We start from the raw sequence: 23,861 nt of genomic DNA, 5'->3' as shown, positions 1-23,861 counted from the left end.
GTTCAGGGAAAGTTCTTCTCTTACTGGGCTAGTAGCATTCATGGAGGCTCTCAGTTCTTACACTTGCTGCCTATTGTATACTTACTAATGGGAGTCAGCCAAATGGAGATGAGTGAAGTTTTGGAAAATGAAGAATCTTTTTCTAATGAAAAAGGGTAAGACATACTCTGGGCTTCATTTTTGAAAAATGAGTGAACTACATAATAATAGCTTTGGTTTGTACAGATAGCATAATAGTGGTGCAAATGACATCAATGCTTTTCTCACATTAGAAAAACTAGATGTCTTCCTTATTTTTGCTTTTGAACATCATGACTACAAAGCTCTCCCTTATTATAAAATTTTGTAATTTGAATAATAAAAAAGGGTCCATAGGCACTGAATAATTCTTTGTCCCACAAAGTAATTCAGTTTCTCAAGATTTGCCACCACCAATCAGGACTTTGATAATTCTTGTTGATAGATCTTATATTTTTGAAAAAGTTGTTTACATCACTGTATTCATTTTTTCAGGAGTTTATTTCTCATTCTTAATTTGTCAAACAAATATATATGCCAAAGCTTTTGTTCAAAATGAATAAGCTAGTGCTGTCACCCTTGATATAGTTCCAGCTAAGCTTAAAGAAGCTTGATGTTTTAGTTAACTAATCACCAGTAAATGTATTATTACTTATAAATTATTTGAAATATTGAAAATAGTGAAACCTATTACCTCCTTCTCAGAGCTGTAAAGAAGTAGCATTCCCATGTCTGGAGCTTGTTGAATTTGTTCATAGTTTATCTGGAGAAAAGGGATATATTTCTGGGATATATAAGTAAATCTTAGCCAACTCTGACTTGGGACCTAATGATAAAAACTTTTGTTGGGACACAAAACAAAACAAATCTATGAAAGGCAAGAAGTTAAATAACATGTTTTAACATGTAGTAGACAAGTTTTACAGGAAACAGGAGTTCCCATTTAGATTCTATTCAGGGTTTCAGTCTACTGATCCTAGCACCTGTGTGGACTCCACGCTTCTCGCCAACACTTACAAAGCCAGCTGAATCATCACAACTGTACACCAAATGAAATTATATTTCAGTCAAATTTTATGAAAGTTTGCAGAAATTAGGATACAAAGAATATACATAGAGATATACACATAATATAACTGAACACATTTAGAAATTATAATTATAAAATATGCTATGGAATCTATCAAAATCTCATTATGTTTGGTGACAAAAAGTTTAGGAACCATTGGGCTATTTATGACTGAAAGACAGCATATCTGAAATGAATTTTTAGTTCAAGTGAATAGTTTTGACTACATACAAAAATAATACAACTTAATATGACTTGAACATTTCAGTTAGCTTTAAGAATATCTAGCCCATGGTTCTCACTGTTTTCACCAACAGGACTGCCTTAGTGCAGATTCCTTAGAAAATAGAATCTGAGACAAAAGATTATGTACTAACACTTTATTAAGGAAGTACAAACTAGGGAAGGAAGAGTGAATGAAAGGGGAAAGGAGAGCAAATATAAAGAAAGGAATTTCAGAGGTGATTATGTGGTTCTGCTGAAAATCTTGAGAGAGACCACATGTTTCTGAACTGTGGAAGGGGAAATTAGAAGGGTAGTTCTGCTAGTTCCCTTCTCATACTTGTGTGCTAGCCCTAATAGGGCATTATTTTCCCCACTCTTCTTTTTGCATGAATCCAGTAGCCCTACTGCATCTTACGTCTCCGTGGCAATAAGGAAGTCTGGGGTCAGAGGAGAGAGGCTGTGTACAGCAGTGCACAGGCACTGGGTGACTTGTACCCCTAATCACCACAAAGGGCTAGGAGCAGCCAGCAGGGATATTAATAACAGGGACCCAGCTTCAACCTATGGGAATGATTCACATCATTCCTAGGACCACTGTAGCCAGACAGTCAACAGGCAGGTGAATATATCCAGGGTGGCAACTTCATTACTATTCAACCCATGCACCACGTAGATCTAATACTACTCTTTTTTTGTATCTAGTCGCATTTGGCAACATGATGCTATAATACTGTCAGGTCTGTTCTGAGAAGAGAGGTCCAAATCCAATCCTGCAAGAAGGTGGCCAGTTGCACTCTCTGAAAAAGCCTTAAAAGGGTTAATTAAAAAAGATTAAGTCCCTGCTGCTCCTACTAGTGTTTATTATTTCCTTCCTTCTCCCATTTCAGGAAAAAGAATATCAAAATAGATTTTATAACAAAAAATGATGACCTATAAAGGAAGGTCATTTCATAATGATAAATGGGTCATTTCATTAAAAAGAAATACATTCCTAAGTGTTTATGTACCTAATAACAGAGCTTCATAATAGGGGATATCCACAAACATAGCCAGAGATTTCAGCAGTCAGCTCTCAGTAACTGGTAGCACAGGTAGCATATAGAAGACCTAAATACTTCCATAGCAACTTGTCCTAATTGTTGTTTATAGGACAGTCCACCCAACAAGAATGGAGAACAGATTCTTTTCCTTTTAAAGTATATTTTATTGATTATGCTATTACCATTTTCCCAATTTTTTTCTCTCCTTTATCACCCTCTGCCTTGTACTCTCCCACCTTCCCACATTCTCCTCCCACTTAGTTCATGTCCATGGGTTGTACATATAAATTCTTTGACTTCTCCATTTCCAATACTATTCTTAACCTCTCCCCTTCTACTTTCTGCCTACCAATTATGCTTCTTATTCCCTGTACCTTTTCCCCTATTCTCTCCCTCCTTCTCCCCTTCCCCACTGAAAACCCTCCACATGATCTCCATTTCTCTGGTTCTGTTCCTGTTCTAGTTGTTTGCTTAGGGGTTTTTTTTTAAGGCTCAGTTATTCATAGTTGAGTTTGATGCCATTTTACTGTTCATAGTTTTTGATCTTCTTCTATATCTTAAATAAGTCCTTTAACATTTCATATAGCAAGGGCTGGGTGATGATGAACTCCTTTAACTTCACCTTATCTGAGAAGCACTTTATCTGCCCTTCCATTCTACATGATAACTTTGCTGGATAGAGTAATCTTGGATGTAGGTCCTTGCCTTTCATGACTTCAAATACTTCTTTCCAGCCCCTGCAGAACCCTGTAAGGCTTCTTTTCAGAAATCAGCTGACAGTCTTATGGGCACTCCTTTGTAGGTAACTGTCTCCTTTTCTCTTGCTGCTTTTAAGATTCTCTCCTTATCTTTTAGTCTTGGGTAATTTAACTAAGATGTGCTTTGGTGTGTTCCTCCTTGGGTCCAATTTCTTTGGGATTCTCTGGGCTTCCTGGACTTTCTGGAAGTCTATTTCCTTTGCCAGATTGGGGAAGTTTTCCTTCATTATTTGTTCAAATAAGTTTTCAACTTCTTGCTCTTGTTCTTCTCCTTCTGGCACCCCTATGATTCTGATGTTAGAGCACTTAAAGTTGTCCTAGCAGTTGCTAAGCCTCTCCTCATTTTTTCAAATTCTTGTTTCTTCATTCTGTTGTGGTAGGATGTTTATTTCTTCCTTTGGTTCCAAATTGTTGATTTGAGTCCCAGTTTCCTTTCCTCCACTGTTGGCTCCCTGTATATTTTGCTTTATGTCACTTTAGGTAGCCTTCATTTCTTCCTTCATTATGTAACTGAGTTCAACCAGTTCTGTGAGCATCCTGATTACCAGTGTTTTGATCTCATGGGTTGCCTATTTCCCCATTGCTTAGTTCTTTTTCTGGAGCTTTGATCTGTTCTTCCATTTGAGCCATAGTTCTTTGTCTGGGCGCACCTGTTATGTTGTAAGGGGAGGAGCCTTAGGTATTCACCAAGGCAGAGTAACTCTCTCTGCTGTGGTGTGGTGCTGTCTGTGGGGGAGGGATCCAACAGGGAACAATGCTGCTTGTTTGCTTGCTCAGCTCTCAACCCACTTTCAGTCACTTCCCTTGCTTCCCACAAGCAAATTGGACCCTTTCAGGTGCTGATTTCCGGGTGGGTGAGTTTGGGTATGTTCTAGGACTCTGTGGCCCTCTCCAGGGGACCCTTCTGTGAGAGTAGGAGTTTCTCCCACCACCACAGCCTCCACAGATTTTTACAGCTAGAGATTTTGAGACTTTAGTTTCCTGGGCTGGAACCCTGGGTTGTGAGGTCTGTCTCATTCCCAGTTGTTCCTCCCAGCTTATCTGTATGAGAAAGTGGGACTGCCCTGTCAGCCAGCAGCCACCTTGACCACCAGGTCCACCACCTTGCCATGCAACCTCTCTGCTTTTGTTGCCTGTCTCTGTCCCTCCTACCAGTCTGAATGAATGTTTCCTCTTTTACTCCTTAGTTGGTGGACTTCCGTGCTGTTTGATTTTCTGGCAGTTCTGGTTGCATTTTGTTTTTAAATTAGTTGTTATCCTTCTTTTGGTTGTGGGAGGAAGCAAATTGTTTCTACCTATGCCTCCATCTTGGCCAAAACTCAGGAAATGTCAAAAGCAGATTCTTTCTATGTGTACACAGAAGATTCACCAAGATAGACCATATTCTGATCCTTAAAACAAGTCTCAATAAATTTAAATATATTCAAACCACAAAAACTGTGTTCTCTGACTACAGCGTGATTAAACTAGAAACAAATAATAGAAAAAAATATCAGACAGTTTCACAAATACTTGGAAATTAGGTACATTTCTAAGTAACATCAAAAAATCACAGTGGAAATATTTTAAATTAAATGGTAAAACAAATCAAAACTTGTGGAATACAGCTAAAGAAGTGCTTAAAAGGAAATTTATAGCATTACATGCTTACTTTAGAAAAATTAATGAAATAAATTTCCACCTGAAAATAGAAAAAAAATTTTAAACTAAAGTAAACAGAAAGGAGGAAATAATAAAAAGCAAAAGTCAATGAAATAGAAAACAGTAGAGAAAAATCAATGAAACTGAGAGCTGTTTCTTTGAAAAAATCAGTAAGATTGATAAACCTCTAGCCATGTTAATCAGGAAAAAAATGAAGATACAAATTACCAATATCAGGAATGAAAGAGGGATATCACTACAGACACCAAAGGCATTAAAAGGATAATAAAAGAACAACTTTTTCATGAAAACTTTATGCCAATAAATTTGGCAATTAAGATATAATGAACAAACTCCCTGAAAATTAAACTACCAAAGCTCATTTGAGAAGAAAGAGATAACCTGAATAGCTTTTTAGCTATTAAATACAAATTGAACTTGTTTTGCCTTGACAGACAAATTCTACCATGCATTTAAGGAAGAAAGAATACCATTTCTACCCAAACTGCTCTAGGAATTTGAAGTGAACAGAAAACTATGAGGCTCAGCATTACCCTGAGACCAAACTAAACAAAGACATTACATGTTAAGTAAACTAAGACTGATGGCTATGATGAACATAGACCTAAAAGTTCTTAACAAAATGCTAACGATTTGAATCTAGCAATATATATTATAAAGAGGATAATACATAATACAGACTATATAAAAAGGATAATTCATGACTAAGTAGAGTTGGGGACCAATGGCATTTTGTGAACATAATGGTGACTGCCCACTCTGATGGAGTTGACAGGGAGATATTGCCGTGGAATTGGTCATCTAACGTCAGTGAGGATACAGAGACCACTTGGCAGCACTTAATTCTCAGATGCAAGGAAGACATATTATCATAAAGAGCTGCAAGGCTGGAAGGCAACCAGGATGTCTTCCTTTGTAATTCATCTTTTCCCTTGTTACTACAAAGTCCAGAACTCCATTTAGAACTCCTAAGAAACTTAGGTTTCTTCTTTTAACTATAAGTAAATATATTTAAAATTTAAGAAGAGGCCCTGGCCATGTGACTCAGTTGGTTGGAGTGTTGTTCTGTGACCCGGAAGGTTGAAGGTTGTCAGTTTGATTCCCAGTCAGGGCACATGCCTGGGTTGTGGGTTTGATGCCCAGTAGTCCAGGACACATATGAAAGGTGACTGATCTATGTCTGTCTGTCTCTGTCTCTCTCTCTCTCTCTCTTTCTCTAAAAACAAAAAATAAATAAATAAAAATAAAATGTAAAAAGAGAATATGAACTACCATATAATAACTCTCCTGGTATGACATTTTATTCTTGCTTTATAATTATTGCTAAGATTTTTATAATCTAGATTTTGATATATTGAATCCTTCCATTTCTAGGGTTGATGAAAATTTTCCTGTTTATAATTCCTGTTTATAATTAGTGGTAAGACTCAATAAAGTTTTAGAAGCCTTTTCAGTTTTTGTTTGATTTCACTAAGGGACTAGATAGGATTAGAGCTACAGTTAATTGTACAAACAAGAAAGCCTTGTGTTGCTTCCTTATTTAGACAAATTCTTTCTCCTCTGTTAGCTTCTACTTGGAGCTGTTTCTTTTTTCTAATTCTTTGCTACGCATAAAGGGCCAGGATTAAATTTAAATGAGAGGAAACATAGGATAAAAAGAGTATAACTATAAAGATCTTTTTGAGACCTCTGGAGCTCTCCAGTAATTCATGAAAATTATATAAATTCCCTTTTGATGAAACTCTGAAATTTTTCGCATTGATAGGCCCTTGTAAGTCCTTTGGCACTGATATATGCATTTGTTTGGTTTATTTAAATAGAGTTAAGGTAAAAATAAGAAAGGTGAGAGATACTTAGATTTTGGATTCAGTTATTTAAACTTCATGGTGGAAATGAAAATTTCATAAGTAACTTTTTGAAAACAATGTTACTGATATTCTCATTATCTAGTCTTGAATTTGGATAGTATTAAACAGATTAATCTCCAGAGATTGTTTATTTTTTTTAATTTGCTTTACTCTTTTTTTTTTCTTTTTCCTAGCTACGTTGACAAGCTATTCTGAAAATGTAGAACGCACAAAATACGTTGGGGAAAGCAGTAAAGAATTAGGATCTGGAGGAAACCTAAAACCTTGGCAGTCTCAAAAATCCAGCATGGATTCCTGTTTATACCGAGTAGATGAAAACATGACGGCTTCCACCTATAGTCTGAACAAGATCCCAGAGAGGAATTTGGAAACCGTTTTATCGCAATCAGTACAGTCTATTCCTCTGTATCTAATGCCGCGACCAAATTCAGTAGCAGGTAAGATTTGTTTGTTTTTTTTATGACCATTTTATTGGCATATATAGAAATGAAACTAAATTATGTTCTAACAGTACTTAAATTTTCCATTCATCTTTGACTAAGCTGTTCTTTTGTATTTGGGTAACATACACATGTGTATCTTTTTGAACGTGGGGTAAGCCTTGTGTTCCTTGAGTGATAGATTGTTTAGTTTTCCTAAAATATATAAAAACACATATAAAATCAGAAACAGAGGAATTCCAGCCAAGATGGAGGCGTAGGTAGAAATGCTCAGCTTCCTCATATAACCAAAAGAAGGAACACAACCAAACTAAAAACAATAAACAACCAGAAATGCCAGAAAATAGAACTACATGGAACTCTGACAATCAAGGAGTTAAAGAAACATTCACCCAGACCAGTAGGAGGGGCAGAGATGGGAGACAAGCAGCCAAGCAGAGAGGACACACGGCAAGGCAGCAGATGATGAGGACCAGGCGGGGCTGGCTGAGATGACTCGCAGTGAGGCAGCGGACTATGAGGGGCGAGGCAGGGCTGGCTGAACAAGAAACTAAAAACTCAGACTTAGCTGTAAACTACTACAGGGGGTGCCACGGCGGTAGAAACTCCCAGTTTCACACAAGTGAGTTCATTAGCAAGTGGGGCTAGAGTGGAGCAAGCATGCAGCATTGTTCCCTCTTGGACCCCTCCCCCACAGACAGCACCACACCACAGCAGAGAGAGTTGCCCTGCCCTGGTGAATACCTAAGGCTCCTCCCCCTTACAACATAACAGGTGTGCCCAGACAAAGAACTATGGCTCAAATGGAAGAACAGATCAAAGCTCCAGAAAAAGAACTAAGCAATGGGGAAATAGGCAACCCATGAGATCAAAACACTGGTAATCAGGATGCTCACAGAACTGGTTGAACTCAGTTGCACCATGAAGGAAGAAATGAAGGCTACCTAAAGTGAGATAAAGCAAAATATACAGGGAGCCAACAGTGAAGGGAAGGAAACTGGGACTCAAATCAACAATTTGGAACCAAAGGAAGAAATAAACATCCTACCACAACAGAATGAAGAAACAAGAATTTGAAAAAATGAGGAGAGGCTTAGCAACTGCTAGGACAACTTTAAGCGCTCTAACATCAGAATCATAGGGGTGCCAGAAGGAGAAGAACAAGAGCAAGAAGTTGAAAACTTATTTGAACAAATAATGAAGGAAAACTTCCCCAATCTGGCAAAGGAAATAGACTTCCAGAAAGTCCAGGAAGCCCAGAGAATCCCAAAGAAATTGGACCCAAGGAGGAACACACCAAAGCACATCTTAGTTAAATTACCCAAGACTAAAAGATAAGGAGAGAATCTTAAAAGCAGCAAGAGAAAAGGAGACAGTTACCTACAAAGGAGTGCCCATAAGACTGTCAGCTGATTTCTGAAAAGAAGCCTTACAGGGTTCTGCAGGGGCTGGAAAGAAGTATTTGAAGTCATGAAAGGCAAGGACTTACATCCAAGATTACTCTATCCAGCAAAGCTATCATGTAGAATGGAAGGGCAGATAAAGTGCTTCTCAGATAAGGTGAAGTTAAAGTTCATCATCACCCAGCCCTTGCTATATGAAATGTTAAAGGACTTATCTAAGAAATAGAAGAAGATCAAAAACTATGAACAATAAAATGGCATCAAACTCAACTATCAATAGCTGAGCCTAAAAAAAACAACAACAACAACAACAACAAAAAACCCCTAAGCAAACAACTAGAACAGGAACAGAACCAGAGAAATGGAGATCACGTGGAAGGTGTTCAGTGGGGAAGGAGGGGGAGAATGGGGGAAAAGGTACAGGGAATAAGAAGCATAATTGGTAGGCATAAAGTAGAAGGGGAGAGGATAAGAATGGGATAGGAAACAGAAGTCAAAGAACTTATATGTACAGCCCATTGACATTAACTAAGCAGGGGAATGCTAGAGGGTTATGGAGTGTAGGGCAGGGCAGGTAAAGGGGAGAAAAAAATGGGAAAACTGTAATAGCATAGTCAATATTATAGATGCCTAATTATTTAAGGCAAAAAAAAAAAACCCCAGAACCTATAAAGTAAATTGTCAAACTTGTAAAAATCTTTTTTCTCACATCAAAAGTGTTTGAAGGGTTTTCATTTTGAAGTTTTAAAGTTTTTTTAAAAAATAATTGAATTGATATGTATTTCAGTAGAATTTGTATTATTAGAAATCATCCTCCATAGTTTGAGGGAGTGGCAGCCAGGCAAGAATTTGGCTTCCCCATTCTAGAGCTCACTGTTTTCACAATACCGTGGTTGTCTTATCATGAAAGAATTACCAGGTGTCTACATTACTAAAGAATAACTTATAAACACCACTAGCCACTTCAGTCATAAAGGAATGATTCCAAAGTTTAAGTGGCTGGAATATGGAGCCATTATTCTTAAGCAGCTGTTTAGACTAGGATATATTTTATACAGCTAAGTTACTATTTAGTAATTCAGACCAGGAGCTTTTGCAGAATACAAGGGAATTCTGGCATTTTCGGAACGTCTCATCATTTGGACTTTGTCCATACTACAAAATCAAAGTTACATTTGTCTTTAAGTGCCTGATGAATGCCTGGATAGGTTTATTTCCTTGACACAAGGTAATTCATGACTTACTGTAATCAAGAGCTCTTATTTACCAAAATGTGATTATTTATGTTATGCAGGTAATAGTGTAATGCTTCTTGCCTTTCCCACTTCCCTTCCATACCTTTTCTAAACCGTTACTCTTTGTTCCATCCCCTGGGAGACCATCAGCATCTATGCATCTACCATCAGATGCAATTGGGGGAGAATGGATCATCTGGAAAATCAGTAACTCAGAAGATTTTCCTATTAATTCTTCCAGATTATTTACTCTTCTATAATGATGGAATATTTTCTCTTCTAGGTATTTTTTTATGTTGAACCTTAACTATAATGTCATAGTAGAATCTTAGAATGCTATAGCTTACGAGAAAGACATGAGGTAAAAAACCCAATAGGATTTATACAAATGAAAGTATATATTGTTACAAAGATATTCACAAATGATTGTAGCAAATCTATTTGCAATAGTCAAAAATAGCAAACATCCCAAATGTCCATCAACAGGTGATTGGATAAAATTATAGTATATCCTTACACTGAATGCTACCCAGCAGCAAAAAAGAAATGAGCTATTGATGCTGCAGTAACACATACAAATCTCAAGTAGTTACACTTAGTAAAAGAAGCCAGATTTTTAAAAAAAGAACATATACTATATGATTTTATTTATATAAAATCCTATAAAATGCAAATATTCTAGGTGATACCTGCATGTGCATGTATCACTTACCCTCTTTGTATTATTCTGTGGGAGTTGGGGCTCAGGAAACTGGCAGAAATGTTGAACCCTTTGCTACTGCTGTTCCTCTGAGTAACAAACTGTCTTTCATCTCTGATGTACCTGTCACATGTCTTTCTGTATCCAGACCTGTTAGCTTAGATGTAGGATGAAATATCAGATCCTTCACAGTTCTTGATAGTGAGCTACCACCATACCCATACCTACAAAATTAAAAGTAATGGCAGTGCCAGTGTTGTTGAGGATGTAACGCAATTGAAATTGTCATACATTACTGATGGGAATATATTAATAAATTGGTATACCACTTTATAAAGCTGCTTGGCAAGATCTATTAAAGGCATATAAAGCTATGTATGCATGTTACCTAAAACGTAGCAATTTTACTCCTATATAGAATGCCTATCAAAAATAAGTCTTCATGTTCACTGAAGAACAAATAATAAGGATGTTCATATCAGTTTTATTCATAATTCCCAAAAGCTGAAAATCAACTATCCATCAACAGTAGACTGGATAAATAAATTGTATACAATGAAAAGAATGTAATATTGCTACAGACAACATTATGGAGTATATATACTGTATGGAGTATGTATATAAAGTTTAGGAAAACAGACAAACCTATGGCACCTATGTGGTATGGTATAGTATGGTATGGTATGGTATGGTATGGTATGGTGGTAGAACTAAAGTAGTGGTTACCTTTGGTGGGAATATCAATTAAGGGAACTGTCTATATTTTGATCTGAATGGTTGGTGTCTGGGTATGTCTGTGTGTACATACAAATTTATTGAGCTATACACGTAAGATTTATATACTTCATATATGTAAATCTTATCTCAATTTAAAATATATATGAAGTATATTTAAACCCCTGTCTTTCTAGAAGGGTTTAATTACCTTTGGCTTTGGTTTAGAAATAGCAGTCTTAGGCTACATAACTATTATTTTTAAATAAGTACCCCTTGTTTAAATCTTCACCCAAGAACATTTTTTTCATTGCTTTTAGAGAGGAAGGGGGAGAGAGAGAAATGTCACTGCAAGAAAAAAGCATTGATTCGTTGCTTTTTGTACATGCCCAAACCAGGGATTGGGGATTAAGGATGGAACCTGCAACCTAGGTATGTGCCCTGACCAGGAATCGAACCTGCAAACTTTTGGTTCCAGGATGACCCTCCAACCAACTGAGCCACAGTGGCCAGGGCAGTACCTACTTTTAGTGTTGATTAAAAACAACCTAACAAGGCCACAGCCGGGTAGATCAGTTGTTTAGAGCATCCAGATTCAGGTTCAGTCCCTGGTCAGGGCACATACAAGAATCAACCAATGAATGCATAAATAAGTGGAACAGCAAATCTGTGTTTCTCTCTCTCGCTCTCTCTCTCTCCACCCCCCTCTCCTTTTCCTCCTCAGGTCTGTGGTAGCAGCAGTCTCTGTGAAATTTTTTATTCAAAATCAAATATTTTGAGCCATGTTTTACATAACTTAAAATTCACCCACTTTGAGTAACTCACCCAATTCAGTAATTTTTAGTATATTTACTGTTATACAGCCTTCACCATGAATCTGTTTTAGAAGATTTTTATCATCCCAATAAGATTCCTATTTCTATTAAACATTAATTTGATTCCTGCCCCTAGCTCCAGGCAAACACTAATCTACTTTCTATCCCTATAGATTTACCTTCTTTGGACATTTTACTTAAATGGAGTAGTACAGTACATGGTCTCTTGTGTCTGGCGTGTCTTTGAGGTTGATCCACGTATCAGAAGTTTGTTCCTTTTAATTACAAATAGTATTCCATTTTATAGCTGATGTTACCACATTTTATCTATCCATTCACCAGTTGTTGGACATTTAGGTTTTTATAATTTTTTATTATTGTGAATAGTACTGCTATGAACATTTATGTGCAGTGCTTTGGGTGGGCATATGTTCATATTTCTCTAGGATAGAGACCTAGAAGTGGAACTAATAGATCATAGGGTAAATTTATGTTTAACTTTTTAAGAAACTACCAAACTGTTTTCCAAAGTTGCTAAACCATTTTATATTTCCAATCACAGTATGGGGATTCTTGTTCCTCCACAACTTCTCAACCATTTATTATTATTTTACCCCTAATTATAGTTGAAATGCTATCTTGTTGTGGTTTTAATTTTTATTTTTCTAATGAATAATGATTTGAGCTTATTTTATATACTTCTTAGCTATTCATATATCTTTAGTAATATATCTGCTCAGACCTTTTGCACATTTTTTATTGGATTGTTTGTCTTATCATTGAGTTGTGTAATAACTTGTATGTTCTGTATACAAATTTGTATCAGAGATGTGTTTGCAAAATTTTTTCTCTTAGTCTATTGCTTATTATTTTGTTTCTTATTGCTGCGTTTTGGAGCACAGAAGTTTTGCGGACATCAATTTTATCAAATTTTTCTGTTATTGACTGTGCTTTTGATGTTGTTATCTTTTTGAATAGAAACTATACTGTTTATATCAAATATTATAAAACAATGATTTTTCTTTGCTACTGGAGTTTAACTCAAGTATTGGAAAGGATATCCTGTACACACTGAAATGTTTTTTTCCCTCTTCTTTTTTTCTCTCCTGTCCCTCCCCCATATTAGAAAAAGATAAGGGGGATAATATTAGCTTGAATTATTATGCCTATAGAACTAAATTACTGATTATTTTTCACCCATCACAGTGGGTGACATTGACCTTTCTGGCTACCAGAGATTTTCAGATTCATAAGCAGTACTAGTAATGCTTCTTCAGAGGACATAGGGGTGGAAGCTCAAGTCACCATCAGAAGCCACATAGGTCTATCCCGGAAAACAGGAGTTTATTCTCTCAGCATTGTACACATTGACCGTGTTGAACAAAATACTTCATCAGATAATTGTTTCTTGTTAGTGTTGAATGTAATATAAACAGACCTGCTGTTGCCTACAACACAAGTCATAGGTCAGGGAATGGTTTGTACTGGGTTGTTTTCTGTGTCTGGAAACCATGGTTTCAGTGTCCTCGCAAAGAGGCAGGAAAGTGAGCTGCGAACCAAATGACTCAGTTATTTTCACAATTGAATATATTATAGGTTGAAACTATTTCCTGGATGTAGAGAAATAAATTACTTTCACAGGGAATTTCTCTGCTAACAGTATAATGTATGTAAATATTTGATAAGACTGTCATCTCTGGTAGCTTAAATGATACCTAAATCATCTTTTAAAATAAATTTTCTTAGCTCAAGAGGGTCCCCTCTTCTCATTTTAGCTCTAGATATACATATTTTCCTTTACTTCTAGTGTCTACATAGAAGTGGTTTCCCCAAACTGGGGGAAGATCAAATACTCAAATCTCCTTGGTTAACAGGAATAAATAGGATATTCTATATGAGATGAGCTTGAAATGGGGAGGGGGAGGGGAATCTAGTATATTTATACTTATTAAATTGTTCTAAGCATATGCACAGCCAGGGGTGGGGAGTGGGTGGAGAGTGATGAATGCCAATAATAGAAGGCCTTGTTAAAATCCAGCTTTGAAATTTCCCCATTAAAAAAAAACTTTATCTCAATATGAGTAATATAATTATTTATTTTAGAGACCAAATAATGTTGAATAATGATGTGAAAATACCATTTACATCATTTTTTAAACAACCTGGGGGAATAATTGTTTAAGTGGTCCTTGCTGTGTTGTAGACTGGTCCCCACTTGGGGAAGCGAAGCACCCTCTTTTTAAAAATTTTATTCATTTATTTTAAGAGAGAGGAGAAGGAGGGGAGAAAGAGGAAGAGAGAAACTTCAATGTGTAGGGAACATCTATCTTGCACACCCCCACCCAACCAGGGACCTGGCCAGCAACCCAGGCATGTGCCCCAATTGGGAATTGAACTGGTGACCTTTCGGTCTGCAGGACAATGCCCAGCCCACTGGGTCACACCAGTCAGGGGAAGAGGCACCCTCTTTTTGCCTGAGCTCCTTGGCATATTTATAGGGCCACATTGAGCAGGACCAGGAAGTTGTCAAGGAATTCTTTACAATCCCTGTGGCTGTTGCTGGACTGAACTCTTAAAAACTAAAATTGTTTGTATTATTCCGTAAGACCCTTGATTTTAAAAAGAATGGAAAGGACACATGGCTTTTATAACACTTTGGCTTTTATAATACTTTGATTTGCAGGGAATGGATCAGCAAATATGCAAATGTTTATGTTGATTTATTTTTTTAAAAAATTTTCTGACCTTTTAATTCAACAAAAATAGAAAAAAATTACATGTAATGAAGTTTTTAAAACAATTGTGTACTTTTCACTATTAAAACAAGTTTGACTATTAAAAGTATAAATATATTGGTCTATTAGATTTAGCTGTATACTTTTAGAAACATAAAGACTCAAATAGGTAAAGTCTTATAGTTAAATATACCAGTAAAAAATTCCATGTAACACATATTTACTGGCAACAAAAATTTTCAACTAAAATGATAAAGTCATTAAAGATGAGTTTTGGCTTGTGTTTTTCCTAAATTAACTCAGTTTTCCAAATATAAATTTAGATGTTTATATACCTTTAAATTAAAATCCTAAAATATCAAAGAATTAAAACTGTGTGTTTTCAAAATTGAATCACTATTGTGTATTTATTTTTAAGCCTATTATGTTAGAAGAAAGTAGAGAACCCACCCTGGCTGGTGTGGCTCAGTGAATTGAGTGTGGGCCTGTGAACCAAAGAGTCACTGGTTCCATTCCCAGCCAGGGCACATGCCTGGGTTATAGGCCAGGCCCCCAATTGGGGGTGTGCAAGGGGCAACCACACATTGATGTTTCTCTCCCTCTTTTTCTCCTTTCTTTCCCCTCTCTCTAAAAAATAAATAAATAAAATCTCAAAAAAAAAAAAAGTAGAGAACCCTTGTGGACTTGCGGTTGCATGGCAGAAATTATCAGAGAGTAGGCTGTCTATGGTCATCCTTGATATCTTAAAATGAGATTGGCAGTGAATTGGAGGGATGTGGGAAGCAGGAAATGTTTGCTTGCAACAGCTGTCCTCTGTGCTTTGTGTGAAAATGAGGAGTTTAGCATGGAAACATACAGCAGAAGTCAGTTAAAATATAAACTCTCAACATCTACTTGTTAATGTTTGGAGCTGCACATTTTCCTAAGAAAAGGATCTTAAGAATCAGGTAATGCAAAATGGGAATCCTGGGGGATTTAAATTAATTCAATCAGGAACTGTATCGAGGATTTTACAAAAAATCCAAAGTGGGCTTTTCAGTAGTTAGAATGTTGGCTTGATGAATCTAAAGGTCTAAGGACAGCAGAGTGGCTTCTTGCCCAGGCTGTAGCTCTGACAGAGTGTCATTCCAGGCTCCCTTCTCAGATCAGCCAGAATGACAATTGTCGTACTAAAATCTGTTTGCATTAGTGGCAACTAATATAAGAATAAACAATTCAGACTAGTTTCAAACTCAATATAGAGTTGCCTCTGGAATGTTTTGTGCTAAATATTGTCTGCTGGGTTTTTTTCTACCCACTTGTATATTAAATTACTTCGACTTCAAAAAAGTGTCAGTTAAATGTTCTATAAGTGAGTCAGCTGTTCTAATCTCATGAAATCTCAAAAATAATATGCTCACTTTTTCTACTTCCTTTTCCTCCTTTGACAACAAAGCTTTTTAATGACATAGATTTTATGGGTTTACTTTTAAATCATTTTCTTTTTGTATAAAATTCTTATTGCACATTTGGTTTTTCGTATTTCTTCATTTCCCCTCAATTCACCAGATTATCTCTTCTAAGTGTATCTGCAAAGTGTTCATTAAATAGTGTAGTATTAATTTAGCTTGATGGGATTATCTCACATTTACCAGTACAATTTACAGCAGGAGCAGCACCATAAGGTTAGGGAATATATGTGTCCATATAGATCTCTCATCGATGTTTGTGTGGGGTGATGATGTGCAAGGCATTACTGCTATAGCTACTTCCTCCATCACTAGCTTTCAAATAACAAAACCTAATTTGTTACTCATTGACTTTAAATGTAGCCAAAAACAAAGCATATGTTAAGTACAATTTTTTAGTCATTAAACAAGCATTTATTGAGCATGTACTATATATATACACTAGGTGCTGTTTAAAGCACTTGAAAATCATTAATAAACAAAGATGGTCGCCTTCCTTGAGCTTACGTTATAGTCATTGTGTTGTATATTACTGTATCATTCTGCCTACTATTAATGAAATATATTTTCTTCTTATTAAAGCATATCAAACCATTTTAGTAAAAGAAGTCTGCTAGCACCTTGCTTTAAATTATATAATGTGTCATTAATATTGCCATAATGGTAACCAAATCAATCATCCAGTTGTTGAGGTTTTATTTGAATTTTGTTTTAATGTGAATGAAGACTCATTGTCATTGATCTTCTTTTCTTGTTACTCTGTTCTTATCAGTTTAAAAAGTATTTTATAAGAACTTTCCTTATTTAAAAAACAAACAAACAAATTTGGGCTGTAGCCCTGTGTCTTAGTTGGCTGGAGCATCATCCATGCACCAAAAGGTTGCACATTCGATTCCCCATCAGGGCACATACCTAGGCGTGCATGGGAGGCAACCAGTCTATGTTTTTCTCTCACATCCATGTTTCTCTCTCTTTCCTTTCCCTTTCTCTCCCCTGTCCCTCCTTTTCTTCTTTCCCTCTCCTCCCCACTCTCTCTAAAATCAGTTTTTAAAAGCAGACCCTCAGGTGAAGATTAAAGAAAAAAATGGGGCTTTATTCTTTTGTTTCTTACTGTGGAAAACATTTGAAGTGCAGAGATGTATAAGTCTGTGGTGTGCAGGGCGCCTTCACTTTGCATTAGCAAGGTCTTTTTCCCATTGCCCAAGTTTGATTACTGCCCTTCAAAGCCATAAACAACAGGGAATTGAGGGGAAGTAGCAAAAATGAGTAAGGAATGGAAAAATAAGCCTTTTAAGGAACAATTAGATCTGTTTAGCTTTAAAAGGAGGAGATGGGTACAATGTAAGTAGCACTCACCGGATTGAGATCGCTGGTTTCAAGGGCTGGCTCGACTGTGAATGAGTGATTCACTTTAAACAGGTCACTCTACTAATCTGTTAAATAAGGGAACTGACTAGTTTGATGCGACAGACTTTTTAAAAAGACCAGCTAGTATTTTAAGCTTTGCAGGCCAATGGCCTCTGTCACTACTACTCAACTCCGTTGTAAATGACTGCTTAAACAAACAGCCAAGACTATGTTCCAATAAAACTTTACTTACAGAAATAGACAGCAAACCAGATTTCACCTACTGGCCCCAGTGTGCTGACCTCTAGAGAGACTAGATGACCTTTAAGATTTCTTTCACATTTGCATTCTGTGATAATACTTTGTTATCAACATCATAGAAGGGACTGCAGCTCAGTTGTTATCTATGCTATGCCAATCATGGGCCAGCCTGGAGACAGAAACCATACAAGTATTTTAACAGGAAATTTGACGTAAAGAATTATCTAGATTTTAAATTACTGAAAGGTCAAAGAGAACCCAGGTATCATAGATTTAGCAACTGCAGGAAGCAGCTGCCACCTCTGAGTTTGTGGAACAGAAGAGGTTGAGGTTGTTAAACCAAACGTTGGAGGAATAACCCCACAAAGTTGAAACTCAGATGTCTGTGAACTGAGGCTAATATTTCTGAGCTCCAAGGAAGGCTCTGTACAGACGGGATCTCTGAGAACACATTTTTTTTTTTTAAGTAGCTACACACATATGGATACAGAACCAAACAAAAGAAAACGGGCTTTGGGTAAAGCAGGAGGGATTATATTAAACATAAGAAAACACTAATTCATAGAACCACATTAGAATACAGTGGGAATAGTGTAAGGGTCATTGTCCACAGTGTTTTTAAATAAAAGATTAGATAGTTATCGATTCTGAATAGTTTTCATTTCAGAGTGCAGAGTTCAAGGTTGTCTTTATTCCTCTTATACTCTCTACCAACCTCTGGTATGTAATGTAGCATTTGACTTCCCTTTCTTGGTTTAAGTTCCCTAGACTAGTTTTCAAAAACCTTTATTTCCTATAGAAACTATCTGTAATTGGGTAAGTCTTTTGTCTGAGTTTCCAGTAGACTCAGGTAACCAAGACAACTGCAGTAATTGAAGGATAAAGGCAGTATTTATCTCTTGGCACTTGTTCTCTCTGTTCTTTTTTCTTTTCTTCCTCCTTCCTTCTTTTTATATATCTTTTCCATCTCATAGAGCATTATGTGACTTTTTTTGTGCCACTTTTCATAATTCACCTCATATTGTTTGTGTCTTATCTTGACTTATATTGAGGATACCGGCAATAATACCTCATTGGATCTCAAAAACCAAGAATTGATTTCAGTTTGCTTCCTCTCACCCACTCTAAATGGTCACCAGAGGTAAACTGGCAACTAGGCTGAGGTCAGGGGTGGGGAGCACCAAGAACAATCAAGTGCCTAGCACATGATTGGCTCCCAGTAAATGTCATTGAATGACTGAACTAACCCTTGGCAAAGTATCTTACGTAGTTAGCAACAAATTTAATTAATGGTTTAATTACTAATTTATAAGCTCTAAATTACCATTTGGGCTTTTTTGTTGCTATTGTTAAAAACTGTTTTGTCTTTAACACTGCCTGGTTCTTGATTTCTTCGCCTTTTGGTTCATTTTGTGAGTGGACCCAACAGCTCTCAATATGTAGCAGTGCCAATGCCATTTCCCCCTATCTTCTGACATTTTCTCTCTTTTGTGACTGGATTAGGAGTTAAAGGATTTACAGATGCACTGGGAGATCATTCATACTTGATTATCTTGAAAGAGCAACAGAATGTTTTTGGAATTCATGAGTGTTGGCATTTTCACAAATGCTTTTTGGCAGTTCTCTGTCCATTGTCCCAGGCTCTTGCCTTACCAGTACACAGGCACACACACACGAAAATTGTGTTCAGAATGTTTTTTAATTTGATTCTTTACCATGAAGGAAAAATGTTGAAAATGTTTTTCTTACAGCTCAGTATAACTTGAAATAGGTTTCTCCACTGATGATGTTTCCAGCTTATTCTATAAATGGAATTTGTGACCCAAAAAGAAGCAAAAACTAATAATCTTTGTGGTCAGGTACTAATGTTTGCCATCTTGTTGCTAGTATTCTCCATAAGCTCAGGCAGTTGATAGTGATGAAGGAGCTGAAGACAACTCTTGACATTGTGTTCCCTGGCTCATGTTCTAAACACCAATGATGCTTTTTGAGTTCAGCATACTCTTGATAAATCTATCTGCTGGAGTAAGCTCTGATTCCCACGTTTGGGAAAAAACTTTTCAAAGTTTTGAGACTTATAGATTTTGACTAAACTCTTCTTTCTTCTCAGCCACAAGTTCTGCCCACTTGGAGGACCTTGCTTACCTGGATGAGCAGAGACATACACCTTTGAGAACTTCTCTTCGAATGCCAAGACAGAGCATGAGTGGTGCTCGCACACAACAGGATTTAAGAGGTTAGAACCACAGGATTGCTTTGCCTGGAGATGCCCAGGGGAAAATGGAAATGGGCAGTAGGCAAAAAGTTCCCTTTTTTCCAATTTCCACTCTTATTTAAATCTCTCTTAAGAAGTGAACATGTGCCCTGGCTGGCGTAGCTCAGTGGATTGAGCACGAGCTGGGAACCAGGCATCGCAGGTTCGATTCCCAGTCAGGGCACATGCCTGGGTTGCAGGCCACAGCCCCCAGCAACTGCACATTGATATCTCTCTCTCTCTATCTCTCTCTTCTTCTCCTCTCTAAAAATAGATAAATAAAAATCTTTAAAAAAAAAAAAGAAGTGAACATGTAACCATGGAAAAGAAAGATAAATACACGTACATTGCCCAAAGGTATTGTAATGATCTATATTTGGAAGCACTGGCATTGATTCCTTGAAATTCTGAAAGAAAACAAGTAGAAAGGGGTGTGGTGGTGATGGGGGAAGTAACTTTCTTAGGACCCTGGATTTCTCAAGTGATTGTTGACCAACTTCAACTCTAGCCATACTGCAACTTGAACTTTGTGCTGAAATGTGTTTTGCTAAAGAATTTATTTCACGTTCATTCTAGTGGCCATTTCTAGTGACATATAGTTCTTCTAATTTACTGGTGTTTTAGCTGGTGCTTCTAGTCCTGTCCTGGCAACAGCTAAACAACTTATCCTTTCCCACTCAGCCACCTGTTTCTTTACTCTTTCCCAGGCTACATGTTTCTACAAACAGGATCCTGATCTTTTCAGAGACTTTCATTTTGTTATAACCATGGCCTAGTTGAGAGACCATTATTGGTATCTATTATTGTTTCCCCAAAATGAGCTGAACTATTTCTAATAGCCTTAACAGATTTCTTCTCAGCCACAAGTTTTGCCCACTTGGTCTGCTTTCTCTAATATCTAGTAATCCCATAGCTCTACTACATCAGGTATATGTTTATTTTTATTTTACAGATTATTTTGTCTTTCTTTTGTGGTCCTTCTCACCCCTTGTCTGGTGCTCCATTCTGATCCATATAGTGCCAGATGCATACATAACTCATGGGAAAGGGGATTCATACAAGCCTTCTGTCCATGCCAAAAGTATTATACTGACAGTTTTTCAAAGATGGCTAAGCAACTGGGAGCATAAAATAATTGACTATTGCTATAGTCACCATACTTTCCATCAACATTAGTGAGTTGATGGCCTTAGTCACAGTTTTATTCTTAATTCTATGTATCCTGCTTGCCATTTCTTCAGTTAGCCACATACTAGTTACTTAGTATATGCAATTGTGTATTTCCTGCCCAGAAAGTGGTATTATGTCAACTACTACTTTAGTGTTGGTAGGTTGATTATATCCAAAGCCTGAATACATTTAGTTGAAAGACTAAATCAATGATCTGTTCCAAGACCAAATGCATAGCTATCGTAAAGAAGATTGGATGCAACTATTGAGCTATACAGACCTTCAAATTTCATTAAAATCTGCCACATTGGCATCACCATACATCTCATTTCTGTAAAACATACTGACATTGTTGATTTTATTTTCTGATTTGCTAGTCAATGAATAATGGATTTTATAGTGCATAGAAAACAAAATTAACAGGTTTTAGCTGTGTGCTTTTGACAACTCTTCATGTTGGATTCTACTGATACTTGATAGGACATTTCCACTTCTAGTATCTAAAGATTTGTAAGGTCTTTGACAGTTGCCATGTTAGTGAGCTTGATGTTTACACACAGATATCTGTTGCATCTAGAACACCACAGAAGACCTTTTCCATTACATTGAACTTCAGTCTAAACATTCGGTAAAACCAAAGTACATCCAAAGACTTTTTTCAAAGAGTACTTAAGTCTTTAGGAAGCTCTCTGCCTATATAATTCATCCCAAACAAAACTAATTTTATACCCTTTACAGATAGTATCTCAACTTATTGTTTACATTAATACTTAAAGATGGAATTTGTCCATTGATAATGGTACTGTGATATTAGAGTTTCAGTTCCTTAAAATTGTCTTTTCTTTTAAGAGTTTTCCTTTCAGCAATCTAAATGGTGAGTACATGCCATCCAGATGAGTGTTTTAATCCATAAGATACTGGATGTTTGCTAAGCTATATTTTCCCTTTTAAAATAAACATACTTGAATTTAGAACTTTGAGGCCCTGGGCAATAATTTTCCCTCAAAGAATAACATGTTATCTTGATTACTGTTTAAATGCACTTTGTGGCTTACAATATGACTTAAAACACATTAATAAGAAGAGAAAGCACACTTGGACAGACTTTCCTCATGTTGCCACAGACCTGCTTGGAAGCTCCGTGTAACTGTGTTCATTATATCTAAAACATTGCATTTCATTGTAGAAATTGAATCATACTGTTTTCCAAGCATCCTAGCATTTTTTAAAAAACATAGTATATCATGCTTTCTAATTTTGTCTAAAGGAACATACAAATTGCAGTCATTTTTCGGTTTTATATATTTTTCTTCCTCTGGTTATGGTTGAAGTAAAACAACTTTATCCCCCAAAACAGTAAAGTGTTTGAAAACCTTTTATAGTATAAATTAACATATATCTTTACACATTAGAGGTATATCTTTTTATATTTCAAATTATTATCAAACAAGTCATGAAATAGTTTTTTAATCACAATTCTGGTTTTAAATGATTCTAGATCTGTATCCAGTAAGTACTAAAGTTACTGATTCCAAGTATAGAGATTATCTGAAACAATACTCCTTGCATATATGTGTAAAGAGGCGGCGAGCATTCACTGGGCACTTCACACAGGCAGTGTTGCACTGTTCCATTTAGAGAAGTGATTTTCAGATATTTTGGGTTCCAGGACCCCTTTGTACACTAAAAAATTGAGGACCCTAAAAAGCTTGTGTTTATGTGAGTTACAGCTGTTGATATTTACCATATTAGAAATAAAACTGAAAAAAATTTTAAATATGTCATTTTTAAAAAACAATAGTAGACCCATTATGTGTTAACATCATGTGAGTTCTGAAAAATTCCACTGTACACTATCAGAGAAGGAGAATGGAAAAAGACAAATTATATATTTGTCTTTTGGACTTTGTGGACACCCTGAAAGTATCTTGAGAACCCCAGGGGGGTCCTCACGTTTTAAGAACCACTGGTTCAGAGGATACAGTTGTCATTAAAGATAAGGTTTATGCCTTTAGGGACTATACTAGTCTGTTTACAGAATGCGAGAAAGTGTAGTTTAAGAATTGGTTAGAAGTTGTTCATGAACATGGTTTAAGAGTACAAGCATACATTTACTTAACAGTTACCTTAATAGTAACTGCAATTGTTTGATCATAATGGTAGTGGCTTGACTGCTGAAACGAAATTGCTGGGGTAACATCTGAGCTAGAATTTGATTCTTCAAGTGGGGTATTAACATTAACATTTGCTTCATTAGTAAAATTTTTTTTTTTACTTCTTAAGACAGCTGTTTTGAGCAGCTGTTCTACCAAAACTGATGTTTCTAGAGACCCAGCCCAGCAGTGGAGACAAGGTCACCTAAGTGCACTGTCCAAGATCCCATTGCAGCAAGTCACTGTTCTAGATTCCCAGTTCTCAGCCATCTGAGAGCTTGAGCTTTAATGGTAAAATAGTTACAGAAGACTGTATACTAGTGCAGAGTATATAACTGGCTAACCTTCCACAAGTGCCTTTTCTGGTCCCAAAGCCTAATGTCCTTGACAGATATTAATTTGAAATCTTATTAAAGTTTTTAACTTCTGTTTTTAAAATTATTTGGGGGTCCATTTTTTAAAATGTAATCATCATTGTGTTAATATAGAGTTATGCTAGAAATTATCCACCTGAAACCTCTCACTCTTTCTGACCGTCTTAATGGA

General features: G+C 36.4%; 1 protein-coding gene across 6 annotated transcripts in view; it reads left to right on the top strand.

The window, feature by feature from the left end:
* The window catches only part of TANC2 (tetratricopeptide repeat, ankyrin repeat and coiled-coil containing 2), a 313,462-nt gene that overhangs the window by 193,253 nt on the left and 96,348 nt on the right, over positions 1–23,861 (top strand). For all 6 annotated transcript variants that reach the window (XM_028519226.2, XM_036033534.1, XM_036033532.1 and 3 more), the window contains 2 exons: positions 6,814–7,077; positions 19,849–19,974. In XM_028519226.2, the coding sequence (XP_028375027.1) occupies positions 6,814–7,077; positions 19,849–19,974 (390 nt within the window). The remainder of the gene's footprint in view (positions 1–6,813; positions 7,078–19,848; positions 19,975–23,861) is intronic.

Source organism: Phyllostomus discolor, chromosome 8 (genome assembly GCF_004126475.2).
Source record: "Phyllostomus discolor isolate MPI-MPIP mPhyDis1 chromosome 8, mPhyDis1.pri.v3, whole genome shotgun sequence".
Taxonomy (NCBI): domain Eukaryota; kingdom Metazoa; phylum Chordata; class Mammalia; order Chiroptera; family Phyllostomidae; genus Phyllostomus; species Phyllostomus discolor.
The sequence above is the reverse complement of the archived record's forward strand: the minus strand, read 5'-3'. Positions and strand labels throughout refer to the sequence as shown.